Source organism: Megalops cyprinoides, chromosome 22, assembly GCF_013368585.1.
Source record: "Megalops cyprinoides isolate fMegCyp1 chromosome 22, fMegCyp1.pri, whole genome shotgun sequence".
Taxonomy (NCBI): Eukaryota; Metazoa; Chordata; class Actinopteri; order Elopiformes; family Megalopidae; genus Megalops; species Megalops cyprinoides.
Window position 1 is genome coordinate 20,138,214 of NC_050604.1, and position 21,952 is coordinate 20,160,165.

The 21,952-nt window shown below is 43.1% G+C and overlaps 1 protein-coding gene across 2 annotated transcripts in view; it reads left to right on the forward strand.

The window, feature by feature from the left end:
* The window catches only part of tbck (TBC1 domain containing kinase), a 54,770-nt gene that overhangs the window by 24,571 nt on the left and 8,247 nt on the right, over window positions 1-21,952 (forward strand). For both annotated transcript variants that reach the window (XM_036516790.1, XM_036516792.1), the window contains exons 24-25: window positions 8,701-8,876; window positions 14,153-14,312. In XM_036516790.1, coding sequence (XP_036372683.1) covers window positions 8,701-8,876; window positions 14,153-14,312 — 336 coding nt within the window. The remainder of the gene's footprint in view (window positions 1-8,700; window positions 8,877-14,152; window positions 14,313-21,952) is intronic.

A 21,952-nucleotide genomic window follows, 5' to 3' on the forward strand; every position in this document is an offset into this window, starting at 1 on the left:
TACTGTTTGCTGTGGATCCCTCTCTTGAGCAATTGTAGTTTCATTATAATGGCTTGTAATCCGTTGCCCTGCGAATGTTATGTATTATTCAGCCGAAGAAGTTGATGGATAGTTAGATTAATTAGAATGGAGTAAGTCCTGTTTCTGGGCTTGTTGGCGTGAGCGCAGAGATTCCCTCAGCATTGTAAAGCATGTCCAGCCACTTGGCGCCCGCAGCCTCTTCAGAACGGGCACAGATCCTAACCGCAGCCCTCCTGCCCCCCTCTTCTTCTGTTCTTGGGTTTTATCGGGACGGCAGCCGTCACTCTGTCTCCCCCCCCCCCCCCACTGGCCCACACCAGGTGTCTAATGTTACACCCCTCTCCCCCGGTGCCCCACCACTTGGTCCCTGAGAGCTCCTGAACCCGAGACATTCCACTTGTCTCCCGATAACATCTCGAGTGTGCATCCGTTCCAGTGAGCCTCACCACTCCCAGGCTCACGGTGGCACAGAATGAACCTGACTCTGAGAAAGTGCACCGTGCAGCAAGTTTGAAACGATTGCTGATGTCTGAAACGGCTTTTCTGGGGTCTCAAACAGACTGCTTGGGTCCTAAGCTATCTCCTTGTCAGATTTCATCTTCACTTCTCGCCAGGGAAAGTCTGCGGTTTTTGTGTTTCTTTGGCTTCTGAAAAGATTTGATAATGAAGGGCCAAGTTAGGGAGCCTGCATTGGACAGAGGGTTGCAAAAGAAATGTCCCCATGGTGATTTTCGTAGCAACAGGGCTTGATTTGTTTTCACTCTTGAAAGCTGTATCTCTCAAAAATGATTGTTTGATGTTATTCTGCACTTAGCTGGTGAATTCCTGTCAGTATATACAGATACCAATCGTGAGTTTAGGCATACCCCTGGGGCTGTTAAGAAAGCAATAGAAATTACACTACATGCTACCTTGAAACCAACTTGAAACCAACTGCCTTTGCTATTGAACTTTTTTTTTATTTATATTTACAAGTTAAGAACATGAAACTTTGGAACATGAAAGATCACGTGTTTAGAATACATTTCTGCAAAGATTTCAGTTTCATCCATATGAAGGACTTTCAGTATTTAATGGCCTTTGCACAAATTCACAAGTTCCACTAGATCTGTTTCAACACTGGAAATCTAGCCAGCTAAATTAAAATAGACAGCAGAGGTTCATTCGCTAACTAGCTACCTGTGTCTGTTTGAACAGCACAGCAGATGACATGCACTGGTTTCTAAGCACCACACATTTTCTTTAAAGGACCTTAAAGGAGCAGTGTTTTGAAGGGAGTGTGATTCACTTTTAATTAAATACGCGCTTTAGAGCATGGGCTTTGTGGCACTCCATGCAGCTTTCTTGGGGGCCAGCATTGGCCCGTGGGCCATACTTTGGTAACACCTAGCTTATACGGTTCATTCATAGATCTCCTTTAGTGTATAAATGAACAGATCTAGAGTTGGGTCAGATGCCTAGATATAAATGGCTCCAAATGAATGCAGCTAAATCCCTTGTTCTTCTGTGTTCTCTTTTCAGATGAGCGTTTCAGGGGACGTCTGTCTTTTTCCGTATTACAAATGCAGTCCTGTTTGACTTTCACAGATCTCACAAACATTCCTGTCAGCTCATCACTGTTTACCAAAGTGATTGGAATAATCTTGCTCTTTCATTCTGTGGACAGAAAGGGATTAGCTGTGCACACAAGCCTTGATCTGTGTTCGCATCCATCTTCACATGTCTTGGTAAACACACGATGAAGACTTTGTTAATGTAGCATGAGAAAGGCCTGGAACCTGGAAGCAAGCAAGCACACACACACATACTCTCTCACCCACTCTCTCACTTTCTCACTCACACTCTCTCGCCCACTCCCTCACTCTCTCACTCACTCAGTCACTCTCTTACACATAGCCAACAGACTGATCTGTGTATCTCTTTGATTCCTCAGGATTGCCTGCTCTTGTGCTAAGAAAAACAATTTGCACATGAACTTTATACATTATGTTGTGAGACTTGGCCACATGCAGGTAGCCAGTCTACTAATTTACCACCCACCTGTGACGAATAAGTTGTTTCACCTTGAAAGAGGGATGATGAAATGAAATGATTGCACATGAAAAAAGAATGAGGGCATGGCAGGAAAGCAAGACGTTTCACTGGCTAACACATATACACAGTTACTCCACATCCAAATGTAAAACTCTATCTAGTTCCAGTTTAATTACCGCCATTCTTGGACCACTTGACCCTGCTCTCCAGAAACTGAAAGTGATTTCATTTGAGTGGGAAAAAAAAAGAAAAGAAACACACGGAAAGCTTTGCAGTTCAGCCAAGAAGTGATTTACTTTACAGGAATGCCTGCAACCACAAAGGCTCCATAAATAGAACAGAGAGAAGGAATGAGGACCCTAAACGGAAGTCAGACTGCGGAATGTCTTTGTTCATTTGGACCGTGATCTCTCATAATGGATTCATATGGCTTCAAGCTATCCAGCCAGTTATTCCCACATACAAACCGAATTCACTTAATCTCACTGGCACGACTGTAACTTTGAATGGTGTCTCTGAAGATAGGAAATTGATGTTAACCTGCTGGAAAGAAAAAAAAAAAAAAAAGCGTGAAAATACTTGAGAGAAGCAAAAAAAAATGGAGATGCCTGTAAGGCTTTGCTCTGAATCTTGGAATGAAGCACCCACGTTTAGTGTTAATATTTATCTCTGGAGATTCCATAATAACGTACTGTTTTATTCATCCACAAACAAGGACATATATTGTAAACATGCGATAGAAGTTGCTCGGTACCGTCAGATTGTGCTTCTGTATCCATCAGTGTAACATTTTGGAATGGGTTGCACTTATGCCAACATGTTATGCGGTGCAGCTTTTTTTTTTTTTTTTGCCTGTTCATGTAGCACAGTTAGGAAAAAGCTTTGTGCAAATGCCTGTGGCAGTTTGTCAGCTGATGCCTGCTTACATCGCTCCTCTGTGTGAGTCTCTGCTGTCATCTAAAAGCCGTCACTGTGATAGCAGTGCTCGTCAGCAGAGAGTACAAGTTGGAACACGGGCTAAAAACGAGCTTTGTGCATAAGTGAGGAGCTTTCATGCAGTTTTTTTTTTTTATTATTGTCAAAGTTAAGTATTTATATAGACACTTTCTTACGAATACATTTGGTCTAAAAATTATCATTTTTTTCCTCATAATTAAAGCGAGTAATTGGGTTTTCACAGTTAGGTTTGCAGAATATTTTTGTTATTCATATTCCAAATTCAATCATTTGGCTTGCAAGGTCTGGCATTTTCAATCTAATGAAGTACAATAGACAGAATAACATCATTTAATTGATGAAATCAGAATGAATCATTTCATTAAAAGTTTTATAAGAGACCATTGAGTACGGATCTTTCATAAAATTCTTTTGATTTAAACAGCTCTGTATTTTTTTTAACATTTACACTTCAACAGAAGTGGACTGCACTCTTATTTAAGGCATTCTGCAGTTGGCAGCAAAAAATTTTTTTGAGTTCTGTATCTCTGAACTTGACAGAGGTACATTCCCATTTCTTATCATTTTGAAGCACTTATTTGAGATGGCCGTAGTTGTCATGGCAGAAAGCGATCAGTTGGCACACCTTCAGCTGTGGTGCCCCGTGTTCTTAATGTAGTCTCATTGCTGCTGTGACTTCATTAGATGCTCTTTTGTGCCCTTATTTTGTAAGTCGCTCTGGATAAGAGTGTCTGCCAAGTGACTAAATGTTAATGTTAGTGGCAGGAAAAGTGATTGTCATTCTGAGCCTGAGTGCTGATCAACAGATTTTTCTTCAGTTTGTATAGTAACTAACTTTGTATTCATCCCACAAAGTTACTGACAGGCTGAAAAGGTAATTTTCTGAAACCTGATTAATTACATAATACCAAACTTGTTAGTGATGTAGGTACGTTCATTACATAGCATGTAGCAGGCAAACAGTGGGAGTAAAAAGAGATCCAAACACTGCAGATTATTTGGAGTCATTCACAGTTAAAGGCAATATTTAATTGCAGTCGGCTTAACAGTAAACTGTGCCAGCTAGCTGATGCAGTTTGTCTGATTTAAAACCCTCCCCCTCTGTCATGCATATTTATTATTGATAAAGTTCATGCGATTAATTGTTAATTAGTGCATTTGACAAGTATGTGCTTGGGAAGCCCACGCAGCCCTGACTTCTTGTTGTTTTCTTCTCTTCAAAAACTGTGTGCATATTTGTTCTTCAGGGGGTTTTGTTCTGCTTTTAAAATCTAAACAAACTGTTAGATACTCTACCTCGGGCTGCGTCAACTCCCGACGCTGCTCTCAGTAGAAGTTCCCCCATAAACGGTCTTTTAAGCCTCTCGTTTGCTTTTGGCAAGCGTCCCGCGTCTGCGGAGCAGGGGAGGAGGGGAGGAACGTTCCCTGAGAACGAGCCCGGGCCCTTTCTGCTGCCTTTGAACTTGGGTACTGTGGCTGTGGGTGATTTCCGAGTGCGCTCTCTCTCTCTCTCTCTCTCTCTTTCTCGCGGTCCTGCCGGTGTCACCGCGTGGCGAGGAGGAGCGCGTCCCGGAGAAAGCGCGTCGCGGGAGAACGTGGCGCGGCCGCCACCGCGTTTGGCGACAGATGGGCTGCCGCGTCTTCCCGTCGCGGAAGGCAGCCCAACTGCGGAGAGTCTGTCAGCCAGAGCGCGCGGCGGTGGGACTTCGGAGACTTAATGTGCTGCCGTCTTCCTCAGATGCGAGTAATCCTTTAAAAGCATTCTTTGCCACAGAGCAGACATCTGCTTTCTTTGCTCGCGTGCGAGAGGCCTCTCTGTTAGATGTCGGTGCTGCCGCTTTGGCGTACTGCAGCCGACAGTGCTCTGGGTCTGTGATTGGGTCTTGCAGTTGTGTCCTCACATCAGCTGTTGCATGAATAAGTGATGGAAACAGATCTGGTACCCTTAATAACACTAAGTAACTTGCTCTTTCATTGCTTCCTCAGAGTTCCCTTCTCACCCCTCCTGTACTTCTGGTCCTGTGCTTGCCAACCATGTGTGACAGGCCTGTAAAATTGCAATCTGTCCCAACTCGTTGGGCTCTCTGATGTATTTACCAATATCAATCATACTGCGGAACGTCGGCTCCTCTCGCCGCGGCCACAGGTTTACTGGCGCTTGTGAAAGGCGTTCGCACTCGAACGGAGCAGGTTCCTCAGAGCGACTTTCAGTTACATTCAAATTCTAACATGGAGGTTATCTGTCAGAGGGCTCACGGTGGATTGAAGATGTCCAAACTTTTACCGTGTCTCTTAAAACTTCGAAGTTAGCCACAGCACTCAATCATGGACCTAGAGTGACACAGTAGCTGCTTTGCCGCTATTGGAACCTGAGCCAGGAGGAATTGGACCCATAGACCAATAACTGGCCGGCCAATTCCTGCCCACTGCCAGGCTCAGCCAATCACAGGAGATTTAAAAGTATCAAATTTCTTGCACAAGTTGGAAAACAGTCTACTAGTACAGAATGCAGAAAGAAAAAGTTCTTCTTGGTGAAATAAACATCTAAGGTTACTGATAGTGTAAAGTATTTATCTTTGATGTGACCTGAGACTAGCCAGCTGAAATAAGTGCTCAAAGCTTGCTTAGAATCATGAAGAAGGCTGCTGACTCAAAAGTTCACTGTTGCGCTGTTTACTAACCCGTTTGGTGCCCCACCTTTCTGCTTTCACAAGCTGTGCAAGAAGTGCCTTGGCTGCTCTGGATAAACTAAATGGCGTGTAAGTGTGTGCATTTTATGCCAGCGTTCACTGAGTTTTGCCAGAAACGGCGGAATCAGGTTTTTACCTTTGGGGAAAGCTGAGACTGCTTGAACACTCACAGCGTGAGCCTGTCAGTGTTACCATCTGTAGCAACCACTAGCAAACATTCAAGCAAATGACTGTTTTACAGTTGTAACAAATCGTGAGCATTTTTTTTTTAGCTGTATAGTGAATCAAAGGTCACCACTCAATGTTTTTATCAATCTAAGAGGAGATGTTTTCCCAGAAACATATTTTTTCTGAACACAGCTGGTGTTAATTGCCTTTCTCTTTGGAGCGGTAGTTTTTTTTTTCTTTTTTTAATCTTCACATGACATCTCTCACCTTCACCTGATTGGCGGTGCCTTGCTTCGGGCATGAGGGCCCTGCCGTGGCTCTGATTCCTGAGAGTTGGTTGCCAGGGTGTTGGATGGTAACACAGTGCCTCATCACACAGATCCTCTTCAGCCCCCAAGAAAAGATGGTGGAAAAACATTAGAGCAGGAACTCACTCAACATCGTGGTTCCAGCTCAGACTGTGGAAAAAGTCCCTGGTGACTTTCAATCTTTCAGTCCAGCCAGGCAGTTAATCACCTGATTCAGATAACTTTCTTTATGATACCAATTCAGCTCACAGCATCAGTGGTGTAAAGCTTGCAGCCCCCCCTTAACCAGAGCCGAGTGGCCTTTGTGCAGATGGAAGCTTCAGATGAGATGATTTAAAAATTTAATTGGGACTAACAGCATAGGCCGTGGAGGCTATCAATTATTGCGTTAAGGTCCGTGAACAGCACCAGAGGACACATGTGGAGATAGTTCAGGAGTCATTTTCACACTGGCATTTGAAGTTTTCTTCTTCACACAAAGTTAAATGCAAGGAATATCTTGCTGGAATTTGTAGCGGAGTCGGACTGTGAGATCCTTCAAGACCCAGCTCTGTACAGAGACTGATTCACTTAAGATCAGAAGCAGATGCTGAGCCAAGTGATTATGCTTTTTTCTGTACCTGCTCTCTTTTTTAATGTTGAACTCTAAATTATGCAGGATTGCATAAATGTAAGATCAGTTAATCTTTTCATATAATCAAACAGATGTGTGTGTGTGTGTGTGTGTGTATGTATCTTGCTACCATGCTACCTTGAATAGTATTGCTAGCTTTAATGTGAGTCGGTGAGCTTGTGTGTTCACTTGTGGACATATGTGCTCATATGCTTGTATATGTGTGAGACAATGAGGATCAGAGCACTGTGCTTACACGTATGGGAATGCCAGCATTCCATTTCAAACGTGTGGCATGTCCTGTGACGAACGCCCAGGTCTGAGCTGTTGTGGCCCCGCTTTCACGTACCGTCTGGGACGACAACGGCTCGTATGCAAGAGGAGCCCAGGGGTGTGGGAACGCCTGGCCGCAGCTTCACCAGAACATTGTTTAAGCGAGGGAGGCATGAAATGTCAGCGCTGATTACAAATGGAAGGAGGAGCAGATGGTGGCTCTGACTCCGCTGCGTGTCAGAGCCACAGGGCTCCCTGACGGTACGGGCCGCAACCAGGCCTCACATTCGGGGAGGGCGGTTCCACCTCACCTGCCAGCAGCATCAGCAACGACGCCTGTGGCTCCTTATGAAGGCCACACAATGGGGTGTGTGTCTGGCTTTTTGAAGAGCGCTTTCTAACAGTGTCTGGGGTTAGGGTGAGGGTTAGGGTAAGATGTGGACAGCCATGATGGCTCCTCCTTATGAAGGCCGTGAAGAGCGTTAGGTGATGGTAAAGGGTGGGGGTGGGGGGTGTTGGGGAGAGAGAGGAGCAGGACTGCACACTGACAGTAGAGGTGCGGGACAGGTGCTCGAAACCAGCGTGGCGTGACCCTTGGAGCGTAAGCTCAGCTGTTTTATTTCATGGATGAAAGAGCTTCGGTATTGTGCTGATTTCTCACACAGGAGCCCTGCTCTGTAAATCTTTCATTGGGGGAGGGGGGAGGGGGGCATCGTGGAGGTTCGATGGGTTTCGTAAATTTAATCTACATTGTAATGTGCCGGGACAGCGGTACATTAGTTTTCCGCTGGTACGAACGGGCCCCGACACAAACCGGGACTCGTTCAGAAGCGCTGTGCCACAATGTTGCTCTCTGTCCAAGTGCAGGGCGATTACAGTTTGTCGAGTCTGCACCGTACATAGCCGCCTCCGTTTTAGCTTTGCGTAGGGCTCAGCGTGCTCAGAGAGATTAGCAAAAGCTTTGAATAGTTTCCAGAAGCTAAAGTCAAAAACTCTGTGCAGAATATTTATTAGATAAATAGTTGTTGTTTGCTGTTGGAAATGAGCTTTGGATTAAAGGTGAGGGCTAGGGCGCTGTCTCCAAACACTTGGTATGAGGTGGTCGATTCCTTAATCCAAAACACGGGGCATCTTCGAGGCAAGAAAGTGTATCGGGTCAAGACCGAATTAAATCCAGAGTCTAATCCGTGTGCCAATTAAAAATGAGTAAACCAATGCTGATGTGAAGGTCCATGTTAGAGTCAGAAGCAACTGAGGACTTCCAACAGCCACCTACAGATCTTAAAAATGGAATGTCACAGACTCCCAGTGGAAGCTCACGTCCTATGTCTCACTCTTCTTGCATTAGTGTCTAGGGGCTGTTAGTGTGAGGGAGAGATGGGGAGCAAGGGTTCATGATCCCTAAAATAGGTGTAGCAGTCACGTTATTGGTCACTCTTTGATCTGAACCAATGAAGTGTTTTGATATGAAGAGCAAGGTCTTTTCGTTAGCTCATATATAAAAGTATGTAAGATGTAAGAGTGTGGTAGATTCCACATCACAGGTATCATGAAGCCTCATTGTCCTGTCTGTACTGTGGGGTCTGATTATGACATCACAAGTCTGTTGAACGTGATTGGCTGTTCTGCCCTGCAGTCCCGGGAGCCCCTGAAGCTGAGTGAGCTGAAGGCCGAGGTGTCGCCACGCATCTCGGCTGAGGACCTCATCGACCTGTGCGAGCTCACCTGCTCCGGCCACTTCAAAACCCCCACCAAGAGGACCAAGTCCAGCAAGCCCAAGATCCTGGCCCTGGACATCCGCAGTAGCGAGGAGTATCCTTTGTCCTGGGGGAGCACTTGGTTTGTCGTACCTGGATGAGTATTTTTGGGTGAATGGATGAATGGATGGGTGCGTTAATAAATCAATGAGAAAGATCTTATGAGTGACAGATGAGTGGCATTAGAAGCATATCGAAACGGACAGTTCTGAGTGGAAAACTTGTTACAAACATTTAAAAAAAACATAAGACTTGCTATTTGCTTGGAATGTGGTATTTTAAGCCAGTATTAACCCTCCCAACCTTTCAGGGGTGCAGTTACGTCCCTCATAAACAGCCTTAGATAAAACGGGTTCAATGTGCTCAGCCAAGTATTTTGATAGCAGGGTTTGCTTTGGAATTGTTGTGCTTGTTGGTGTGCGTGCATACATTTTTCCATACTGTTAAACATGAGGTAAATTCACATATTTAGGGTGTATACATAAGTTTCATCATGCTAAATTCGATTAAAACACTTTTGTATAGCATCACATAAGAGCATATACAGGGAGTTTTTCCATCTGCTTTGGAAGTGGCTGTGAGATACATCAACATCGACCAAAACGACCATAGCTCTGGCATTTAAGTTATGCATAAAACAACATCCACTTCAGGAAGGTAAAAGAATGAAATGTTGGTTCAAAGAGGTAAAATATTATGTAATGTCTTATTGACCACAGAGTTATTTTTACACATTTTAAAAGTGAAAGACTGTAACCACTTGGGCAGCTAGTTAACACTGAATTTTATGTGTACGCCTCATAGTCTGAACACATGTGAAAATGGCACTATTCCAGGAATTTCCAGAAATCTCTTCGCTACACAACACCAATAAAATAACCCTCCGTTGGTTTTACCTGGCACTGATATTGGACATTGATTTGTTCATTTTCTGACCTTCGTCAACCTTCACTTAGAAAAAGAGTAGTGCACACGTTCAACTTTGTTGGGACTGCCTCTTGTTGGGGGGATTTTGTTTAATGTAAACAAATGGGGTTTGGAGTTTTCATGGAATACATGTCCACCCATTCCTTGAGGCTGTGTTGTTATATTATAAATTAATGTGATTAACTACATTAACAATGTAAAGTAAACTAGATTGGATGAATATATTCAAAATGGAATTAACATCACTGACTGATTATTTAAGCGGTTGTTTGAAAAGCACTACAGTTTTGCAAAAACGCATTAGCTACACACTCTGCATGTGACATGGATTATTTAAAGCTTCATTGATTAATTGGCATAGTGTCTGCATAATATAAGAGCTACTCATGATTATCATTGGTGATGATGATGGATGATATAGATTTCAGACTTTTCATTACCCGTTTCAGTTCATTGCACAGTTCCCAGCCTCTGAGTAGCAGTAGATGCGAAGGGACCTACTTGGCTTGGTGCAGGCTGATTAAAGTTGTTGAAATGGCAGTATTCATGTTTATCATTAAGCAAAGAATGTCACAAAAGTCTTATATAACGTATTCATTTGGACGCAATTGGTTCCCATCTGCACAGTGTGGCTTCTACTATGGGAGATATATTTCATGTTCTGTAAACATTGTCCCATTATAGAATAATTGCTTCATCGCAATTGAAGGGCTTTGCTGTGTCCTTGGAGAGCTGTTCTGAGTGGTGCAAGCTGATTTCCGCTGGCTTGGGTAACGAACGCTTTCTTGGTGTTTTTTCCCAGCAGTGCAATGTCCTCCCCTCGTTCAGGTGCTGTGGAGCACTGGGGGGGGGGGGGGGGGGTTCGGGGGGTACTGTAGGCCCATCTCCAAATGCGCCCTGAGCACCGAAATTAGGGTTTTAGCTGGCCCTGAAACCCCCTATATCCGCATTCAGTTCCCAGAGCGTGGCACCGCATGCAAAGGGAGTGGCCGTCTTGAACTTTTGCCCGAGAAAAGGTGCAGCAGCCGATTAAAGCGGTGCGGGGAGCCTGCTCTGTAGCTCAGTATACGCCTGTGACACGATGGAAGGTGTGTAAACGGCCACAGGGGTTCGGAGGTGTGCCCTGCCTAAGAGCTGTGTCCTGCAGAGGGAACGTATGAGCTTATTCGCAGCGCTGTTGTTCCGGACCCCAGGGTAATCCCTCTCCCTCGGCTTCTGTTTCTTCATTTCTTATTTTCACAGTGAGCGTTAATGCGTGTGCAGTTCTCCATTGCTTCTGTATTAGCTCCCCAATTAATAGTTAGGGGGCGAAACACCCATCGCTGAATCTAAATATAAAGCCTATGTAGTTCAGTGCTTCGGCTTTTGTTTTTTGCTTACGGGGAAATATGCGAGTCATGAATATTCAGAAGTGTTTCTGAAAGCGCATTAAGAAGCATTGTTGGACCACCCGATGAAGGGTAGTTTTTCCAAGGCTTGTACTGTGTTAGAGAGACTGCCATAAGTGGAGGCTTGTGAAGTGCTCTTTGCTGGGCAGTAAACCTCGGTTGCTTCAGTAGAAGTCCAACCAGGCTGTATAGAGGAGCCCCTGAATGTGTCAGCACTGTGAGTCTTTCTGCATGAGAATGCCTTCCTAGCAAGTAAGTAATACAGTGCAAGCAGGGCATATTTGATTAAAACTCAACCTCTATTCATGGCAACAGTCCATTTTTTTTTCCCTCTCTCGCTCTCTAAGGTATGAAAAGAAGAGACACCCGGTAGGGGTGTGTAATTTGTGCTCAGTGGGGAAGCCGGTTTCTGATTAATTCAAGTCGAAGTGAAGGAGGGCCACACAGACTAGCTGTGTCGAGAACAAGCTCTCCCGTGGATGCGGTTTGATAAGCTCCCTGATAAAAAAAGCTCCCCAAATCCACTTCAGCTACCCTGCGAAGAAGGGAAGTTTAATGCATTTTTTTCCGCATAATCAGCACTTCATCTCTTAACGGCCACCCTTTTCGTGCCGGGAAGAGTTAATATGTTTGTGTTTTAATTAAAGCCTGCTTAAAAGTTTGGAAACAAAGCCTGCTTTTTTTTTGGTGAGGTCAGGGAAATGTTAATTGTTTAAATAGAGCCGTAGCTTTGTTAATCACTGTGGATTAGCGGGGCGGCCTTGCACAGGCCTGCCTTTGCGATTAAATCCTCCAGATTCAATGGGCTCCTCAGGAAACCGACAGGCGCAGAGATTTAAGCGCTCGCTGCTGGCCTGGTATTGTGAGGAGTGGTTAAGCCACAGTTATGGGTCGGAATTGTCACAGAAACAAATTTATTTCTGAAAACCTAACTCCTCACATTTTGATCAGGGTATGAATAGTTGCTGAATGGAATTCTGAAAGTACATATTTTTTTTTATAACCTGTTTATTCACCAGGCAGCCTCATCACCTCATTTACTCAGGGAACTTTAGACAGTGCAAAGCGCAGGCTACACATGAGCAAATAAGCACATGCAAGCATCATACAGCAGGCAGCACCGAGCAGTAATCATTTTAATTACCAAGTCGCGCTGTTGCAGTTTGCTAAAGCTGTCATGCTGAGGAAGGGAGGTAAGAAGAGGTAATGCTAGCCTGTGAAGAGCCTCTGCATATTAATAATAATACACTATGCATTATTAACAAATTAGACTTAATTGTACCCTTCCCTAAAATACTATGTCCTATTATAGCACAACGATTAGAGCTCTACGCAGTTCGTCAGAAAAGTCATGGAAAAAATTGGCTGTAATGACACATTGGCCAGATTAGTGCAGGAGCCGATAGCGAAGGAGGCAGTTATAGGAGGTGATTATTCACTTCTGCGAGTGTCTGTATGGTATGTATGTCGCTGTGCGAGCTGAAGCCAGCAGTATAGAGCATCTCCTGTCTGTGCTGCCTGCCTTGTTACGGCGCTTCGCTAATGGTTTCCCCTCACCGTCCCCCCGAGAGCAGCTTGTTACACCTTTCTCGCCGTTATCTCCTCCGCAGCTCGCACACACGCACACACACACACACACATGCACACACACACACACAAACTTCGCCGGGGGATTGACTGACTCGGCTGGAAGTGTTTTCCGCCACCGTATCTGTCACGCGGCCCCGTTTCTCGTGGCGTCTGTCACTTCGGGAATGTGGCAAGCGCAGCCATTAAATTACATAACCCGGCATATGTGGGCGCGGAGAATATTAGTCATAAGTGCTGTCATTCCTAATAGATGAGGGTATTAAGTGTATCCTTTTTAAAACGTTAAATTAGAGAAATGAAGAGTTCCCAGTATTGAAAGAACAGTGTGATATTGCTTTCATGACCGGGGGGGGTGGTAAATTTAGGTTTTTTTTTTTTTTTAAAAACATTCAAAGACAGATACCACATACTGCAGGCGCTCTCTGAGTTTTGTTCCAGTAATCCGCACACCAAACAGGTGAGCCTATCGTTTGTGTCTGTTGGTTCTGTCTGCCGGTGTACGCGGCTGTGCCCAGGCAGGCCAGGAGACATGCCGGAGAGCCCAGCTTCATGGAGAATATAACACCCCGGCTGTTTCGAGACAGGACAGGATGTATTGCACTGTAAATTGAAGCCAATACACCTGGAGGCTAAGACTCATCCCCACAGCGCCGAGGCTCAAATCATGATCAAGAGCTCTATTCCTGGACTGTAAAGGTTAAGCCAGTGACATTTCTTCACAGCTTGATGGGAGGTTTTTATGAGGGCAGCTTGTTGGTTAGCGGAGACTCCTGTTGACTCCTTTTAAGACACAGGTAGAAAACTGAGTGAAGTGCCGCTGTAACTGGTTTTGTTTCACATACTTGGACACATTTTCCTTTTGTTGCAATGATCACACAGTATTTTAATTTTATCCAACATTTATGCAAGTGAGAAATCAGCAGTGGGCTTGTGTGAGTAGTTTCACATATTTCACAAAATGTAAGTTGTTTCTCATTCTTTGTTGGTGCTCTTCTTCTCATTATTTCTTCTTCCTCTTCTCATTCTTCTTCTCCTGCACATGATTAACGGTTAAACAGCAGGTCAACTGTATGAGTGTTACCTTAGGACTGGTAAAGTCTGCCTTTCATTGTATAACCACCAGGGTTTAATCCTGTTAGGGGAGAAGAGAGAAAGATTTTCTTCATGCAACAGGGAGTAAATATGTGGACAGCACTAATGTATGGCAGTGAGGTGTGATGCATGCCAAGCTGCCCACGCTGATGTCACGGTTTAATGTCATCAGTAAATAGATACATCTTCAAAACAATTCACGGGCAAGGACAACTGCATTGCAAGAAAATGGGGAAAAAAAACGATCCATGCGATTCAGTATCGGGTCATTGTTGACAGCCATGGGTGCACCATTGGGGGGAGCTCTGTGTTTGCCTTGACTAATTCTTTCCAGTTTTAATCGCGGTCACATATCGGGGAGTGTCAACATCCCGTACAGCACAGCGTTCGGTCCGGACGGAGAGCTGGTCCCGTGTGCCGCCACCAGCACCCTGCAGAGTTTCAAAGGAAGAGTCATAGTGGTCATCAGCCACGCCGTGAAGACTGCCGCCATGGTGAGCTCACTCCGTCTGTCTGTACACACACACGCACACACATGTACACACGCACACACACTCACACGCACACACACTCACACGCTCACACACTCACACACACACGCTCACACACTCACTCACACGCACGCACACGCACGCACACGCGTACACGCACTCACACACACACACACACACACACACACACACGCACACACACACGCTCACACACTCACACACACACACACACGCACACGCACTCGCACACACGCACACGCACTCGCACACACGCACACGCACACACACACACACACACTCACACTCGCCATAAAGAGTGCCACCATGGTGAGCTCACTCTGTCTGAATACACACACATGCATGCACACTCACATGCACACACGTAATGAAGACTGCCAAGGCCCCTCAATCTGTCTGACTGTGCGCACACACACACATATATGCACACAGTCATGCACACACTCACACACCCACCCCCCATGAAGAGTGCCGCCATGGTGAGCTCATTGCATGTGTCACAAACACAAATGTAGTAGCTACTTGGTTGGTTGGGTGGCTGTCATATTTTGTTTACAGCTTGTTAATGCTATTTAATATTGAAGTTCTGTTGTATACAGCATGCGTTTCTCTGCAACTTCAAAAAATGAGTATCGTGTCAGAGATATCCCTTTATGTTTATTATTCATTACTAATGTAAATAACATGGATATCGCATTCCTCATCAAGGGTTTTAAGGTTCCTAACACAGACAGTTAGTAATTAATTTTTTAAAACGTTTTTAAAACGTTAGCTGGACAGCTCACGCTGTATGGTGACAGCTTATATCCTCCATTATGCAGCAGGTCATATGAAATTCATGGATTAACTTTCACATAACCAAGTCCTGTTTCTGGTGCTTCACTAAATCCATTTGCCGCATCCAGACAGCAAGCAACAGCTGTCTCACTCATAGGTGCATTTTCTCTGCTCCTCCACGCTCTAATCAAAGCTGCTGGTTTGTCCCAAGAGGCAAGAAATGACACTACAGCAAGTGGAATTCTGGTGTGATTACACTATTACCCTGTACGTGTTGGTCATGTGAACATTTTCTGAACACTCCATTTTACAACTTAATGCCTCCCTAATGCAAATAATTGTGTGTAGTGTGTATATAATGTGTATACAGTGTGTAAAATAATGTGTATTTTAGTTTATATTTATGTCAGTTGAGTAAAAGAGATCTCCTAAATATTTCCATGGTAATATATTTCAAGTGAGGAGGATGAGGTGCGTTATAGTGACTTTGACACTTAAACAAACACATATCATCCTGGATCCAGATAGTCATGTTGGAAGCTGCAAGCCATATTACTGTAGCTACCTCAAAACAAAGCAGACACGAAACAAACGAGACACCTTTAACGCTGTACTGTAATTACCGTATAAAGTGGCACAGGAGAGTTTCTGCTATGTCACCAGAATAACATGCTAGGAGACCAAAAGAACAGGGCACAGAGGACCCAGCTTTGCCTGATTAAAGCAGTTTAACAGGTGTTTGTATGTCAGAATTATAGAGGAATTCCCATTGATGACGGGGAAGTGCCAGTGGATAAGTATCTCTTTGTTCACTCCTGAAATGTGAAAATTCCTTGGAACTGTAAAAATAATGTTATTGTTCCGGAACATTGGAGATTAATCTGTTACATTTTCTTTTACTCTTCTCTTGTTTTCAGTTTTCATTTCCATTCCGTGAAAAACATTTCAAGTTTTTCTTTGTAATGTATTTGTAATATATTTGGTGGAGGCACATGTTTTCTAACTTCATTGCCACACCGGAGAAATTTAATATTACGTAATTATAATAGTTACTGTTTGTCGCCTACTTGGGATTGTAATTCCAGTCAAGCTGTTCTACGGAACACTTCAATCTCTTTAGACCATTTCATGATTGTTTTCCCAAGAGAAGGTTTGGAAGGTTTGATTTCCCTAAAACCTGTCATAATGACTTAGAAAATAAAGATTTGGCTTTTGGCAGCAAAATTACTTCCCTGCTTACCAACCAGAAAAACAAATTAAAACAACATACTAGCATGTGTAAGTGGACTGTGGCCAGAAGTTGTATTTTTAACAGGCCTCCCTTTGCCTACAAAGTCAAACTTGTTTTTAGGCCGTGTCTATATGATTTTTAAGACCAACATACATTGCAGTAAAGCAAAAAGTTAGTTTTCAGAACATTTCCACTGGAACTGAGAGCTCAATCATTAATTCATATCCAGTAGGAGCAAATATTTGCAGTGTGGAAAAAATGTAGTGCACAGAACTATCTGTCTCCTGCAGTCTTCTTCATGTCTTGCCCAGGATCCAGCAGTATCCTGATCATGATTGAGTTAAAGTAGTACAAGCTTGGGTAGGATCCCTCTTACATAGGGATTCCTTGACGATAAAAGGTTACATCTACTATTATTATTATTATTATTATTATCAGTAGCAATAGTAGTAGGGGTGGTAGTGGTGGTGGTGATGGTGGTAGCAGTAGTAGTATATAATTAAATTCACATGTTAACACCGGTTCACGTGGCAAGATGGATGCTCTCAAGGACTCCCAAAAGCAGTGTACAAGAAAAACAAAGCAAAAACGCACACCAAGCAAGAAAAGAAATGCCCTACCACCTGTCTGCCTACAACCACCAGGCATGGAACCATGAAAGGAATGTTAAGAAAGGCATAGTGCAGGTGAAGCTTGTTCCTGGGAGTGAACTCTGTGCTGTAAACAAGATCACAGCGTTCGCTACTCAAGAACAAGAACTCAGAAACCTACCATGTGTACTACCCCATAGCTGACGTACACAGACCTTAAATCACTAGGGAGCAAGGGAGATGCATATTGAAAAGTCATCTAAAGCAACCGTGGAGCTCCGTCTGCACCTTCAAGAAGAAAAATGACAGGCTGTCTACTTGCATGAACAAAAGTAAGTCAAAGAGGCAGTAAGATGCTGCACATTGATGTGAATGTAGAGCGTATCTGACAGAGAAAGCAGGAAAGCAGGAATGGAGAGTAAAGGGAGGCCTCACAGCAGCAGTTGAGAGTACAAAGAGGCACTGATGCTGGTAGAAACACACAGAAAGCCCAAGACTGAGCAGCAGTTAGAAGCAAAAAAAAAAAGGTAGAGGCTCATTACAGCAGGATGGCTCAGAATCAGAGCTGTTAAATACTAAAGGATGTGGTGTCAGATATGGAGCCATTGGCCGGAGCTCACTGATCACGTGACCTCTGGCTGCATTCCTACTCACCAAAATACTGCAAAGAAAGATGCTGCTTAGCAGGTTCTTACATCCACAGGAGAGTGTGTAATCACTGTGGCCTACCTGTGCCATGAAAATGGCCTTCTTAAGGACTATGGCATGAACTCAGATGAAAGTATTACTTAGCACAAAAGACTTCTAACAAGTAAATACAACAGTAATACGAGTGCACCTTTCATTGTAAAAGTAATGCCAAAAAAGTTCTGCTTTGTAGATGCTGGAACAAAACTAATATTTTTTAGCCCCTAATCATCAATCATTCCATTATTGCTAATGCACTCTTGAGCCCATAAAAACGCCTTTTTTACAGTTTCATTGCTCTATGAGGAAAAGCAAAATCCTTGATTAAGTTACCATTTTCTCTAGGTGTGGGAAACTAAACAGGCTTTATAAATCTTCATAACATGATTAAAGGTTTGCTGTTCCTTTTACATTCTTTTCATTCTTACACTTGATTTTAGTGCATGAATTTTTATTTACCCTTTTCTTTCTAGCATCATCCTTAAAGGCTTCCCTCAGTTCTTAAGGTTTCTTTTCAAAGTGGTTTTTAGTTGGTTTAAATATTCCATAATTCTGACATTAATAACATAGTTTTAGTTTGGCACAGGGGATTAAAAAATATTGCTGATTAATTCCTTGATTAGGGCACTTGAAAACCAAATTTTCTGCTGTAGTAACTGCATGCTTTGCTTCATAGATCAGTAAAAGTGGTGAAAAATAACCTGCACTGTGAACTGAAGACATTTGTGCTTCTGTGTAGTGTTTCTGAGTCAGCATTGCCTGCAACATTTCCCACAGGTCAAACCCTGGGCATTGGGAGCATACAGCAATGATACAGATGTTCTTTGTCAAATATGTCCTATGCTATTACTTTTGATCTTTTCAAATGGTTACCTAAGGAAAAGAAAACTACCTTGTGTTCTCTGTAAAGAGCATAGAAATGCATACGGTTGTTCTGTGTGTCCTGGTAATACACAGCCTCAAACTTGGCATTTACTTTGGTGTCAAAGTGTTGCCTATAGACTTAGTTGGTAAAGATTTTATCAGTTCTGTTAGTGTTACTGTTACTGTTTTCAACACCAAAGGTCATGAAATCTAGAGTGTTCAACCAGTATGAGGATAAATTCATATCTTGTGCCTTGACCTTGAAAGTGTGTGGTGTGGCATGTCCTCTGGGCCTTAATCCCGTGAACTTTAAATGGTGGATCCCTTTCCAAAGTTTTAGTCGGGTGTGTGATAGTTTCCATGTAGTATATTTAGAGCTGTCTTACTTGGCCTCTGAAAGGCAGAGCACAAACGTCTGCCTGTGATGTGTGATAACTCTCAGGGACAGCATTGATAGTGAAGAACTCGCGTTAGACTTATTATAATGTTACTTTATCTGAGCCCATGCGCTGGCCTTTGAGAATGTAAAAAGATTACTTTATTGAGTGTTGAGGAATGACTCACGAGAGAGAGAGTCTTTCAGTAAGACTTGAATATGCTTGTATGACATAAAATATTGCTGAGAGTGCTGTTATGAGAAGTTCAACATTCAGTTGAATACAGTTTCCTTGACACGGTGCATTGCCTTTAGCTAGCTACCAATAATGTAACGATTAATTGTTGGAGTGCAATACGCCCAAACTCCAAACCTGTTTCCAGCCCCCTATGACTTGAGTCCATGCAGTGTTAGTTGTTCCATAAAATGAGCACAGAAGCATTTTTATGTGCTGTGGCAGCAGTAGGATTTTTAACCTTAAGATAACTTTCAGGTTGCTGTAGTTTTTGTGCAGTACTGGTGCTTGAACAGTTACAGTCTGTATGGTTTATTATTTATGATATATGATTTATTAGCGGGAGCAAGAGTAGGAGGAATAGAAGTCCAAGTGTTCATCAGCCGTAATAATAAGCCTGGGGAGAAGCCACTGTGCTGCTTGCTCTAATGCTAGTTTGTTCAGTGACATTGTCCCTGTGCCACTAAATTAAAGACAAATGAGATCCATACTCCCAGACAGAAATGCTTAGAATATCTTTTTTTTTGTTGTTGTTTGCAAAAAGCAAAGGAAATGTGAACATAACTGTGGTCAGAGTAGAATCCCATGAGTCAAGGATGCTACCCAGGTGTATGAAATAACACTTTTTTTACAAGTATTCAAGTCATTAACAGTTGAAAATGACACCCCCTTAAATTCAAAAGGGAGCCTGTTTTCATTTAACAAGTTTGCCTAAATATTTAACTTTCATGTGACAGGCCTAGGTCCTCATTTTCCCGACTGGAGAGAATCCAAGTTTGCATAAGTTTACATGACAGCCAGCTGCCAGTTTCAACTGGATGAATTTTTTGTTCCAGTTTATTTTGTGTCGGCCTTATTTGTATACCATCAGAACGGAGGCACATTGTAAGCAGCATGGACAAGGTCCCTGTGGGAATGGTAATTAATTTTAATTTAAACCAGCAACGTTTTTCAAAATTAGAGAAATGGAACAAAATCCAATTTTTCATTACGTCCTCTCGCAGTGGAAGTGTGACAGAAGTGTGGATCCAATTGGTTTCTCCTTTTAGCCATTTATTATTAATATCCCCTCACCTCTTGGGTTATTGGCCACTATATCAGTTCCAATACACTGTAAATCCAGAATTCGATTATCCTGTTAAAACAAAATGCCTGGCAACAGGGGAATTTTATGAGTTCTCTTTGGGTAGAACTTTTGCATTCACTGAGCCTCATTTTAATTAGCGAATGGACTTGCCCACATATAAACCTTCCCTCAGGGACACAGATAAACATTGGTTGTTGTTTTTTTTTTTTTTTTTTTCCCAAGCCTCTGTTTTTCGTTTTTGAATCACCATTATAATGCAAAACTTAAAATGTCTTACATATTCAGTGTGCCGAAGACCACCTTGCATTTTAAAGATTTTACAATATCTGTAGAACCTTTTGTAAGATCTTAAAATATCTTGTAGGAAAGTGTAAAGGCCATGTGCAGTGGTACAGGGAGGATTTTTGATCAATAGGAATTGTTCTGTAGAAAGTTACAAAGGATCCTATCAAGATTTTGAACGGTTTCTTCAGAATCTTGTCCAAGACTTCTTCCAAGGTGTGACTGCCTGCTCAAGCTCCCTCTGACTGTGCTGTTCACCATGGATGTGGGCTCTTGGTATTCAGATGGCCTTCTGGGAAGTGGTAGAAATAGTGGAGAATTGCAGTACTCTCTGATCAGGAAGAATACTGATCTCAAACATGTCATCTTATCTACAGCCCCCTTTAAAGGAGTCCCCTCACTTCTGCCACATTATAGCGGAAGGATTAGAGCTGATTCTCTATAAAAAATTTAAATTCGATACTCTGCCTGTCTGAATATCTAACCATTTATGCTTAAGTGTAATGAATAATGTACGTTTCAAAAAGGAACAAAAGGATGTTTTTCTCTCTAGGCTTCACAAACTAAAATCTGAGTCAATTCCTTGTAACCTACCAAGTTTTTTTTTTCAGCCAAAGGGTCCCTATTAGGGGTCTGTCTTTTCTTTTTAAACACAAGGAAGTATGGTAATGGGCTGTCAAATAATATAACCGGAGCTATCATTCACACCGGCAGAACGCTCTTTCAGAATGGAGAATCTTTGACAGTTTTGCCACAAGCTGGCGTGCAGCTGTGTGTTAGTCTGAGCGGAGACTCTCTGCAACTCTGTGGGGAATCATGTACCAGTGGCAGTCAGCAGGTCTGTCACTCACTCGCGTTAGAGACTGTTCAATTCGTTTGCATCGAATTAGCCCTGACTCGTGAAACTGGTCACACCTGTAGGTGTGCGAGGGTATTCATTTTAGTGCTGCGGGGGCTGTGTCACTTGCTAAAGGGAGCTTGTGTTCAGCAGGCAGTGTGGGGGAAAGCCAAGCTGGAGTCTTAACTGTGCTCAGAGAAGGTAAATGTTACTTCTGAATTAATCATGCTATTCTGTTATTTTTTTTTACTGAGTCATGGCTTGGTCTAGGCTGACTTGGACCTTTTGACTGAAAAAAAAAATGGAAATTAAAATGCCTCTGGTCAGTAAAGCTCATTTTCAGTTTGCTTCCTTATTTGCATTCTGTTGAGGCCTCAGCCCACAGCTGATGATGAAGCCAGCACATGGTTTATTCACACACATGAATGGGGTGAATTATGTTTTAGATGTATTGTGACTGAAATGGTTTTCATTTAAAAGTTTTAAAACATGAACCGAAAAGTGCTAAAAAATAACAGTTGAAATTGATTAATGTACCATCCATGTCGTCAGAAAATAAGATTCAGCGTGCGGTGTGCCGAATAGAAGATCTCGCGTTCCTCAGATAAAATCCATACTTGCGCCACGCTCTCTGGATTAGATATAAATGCAGCGATCA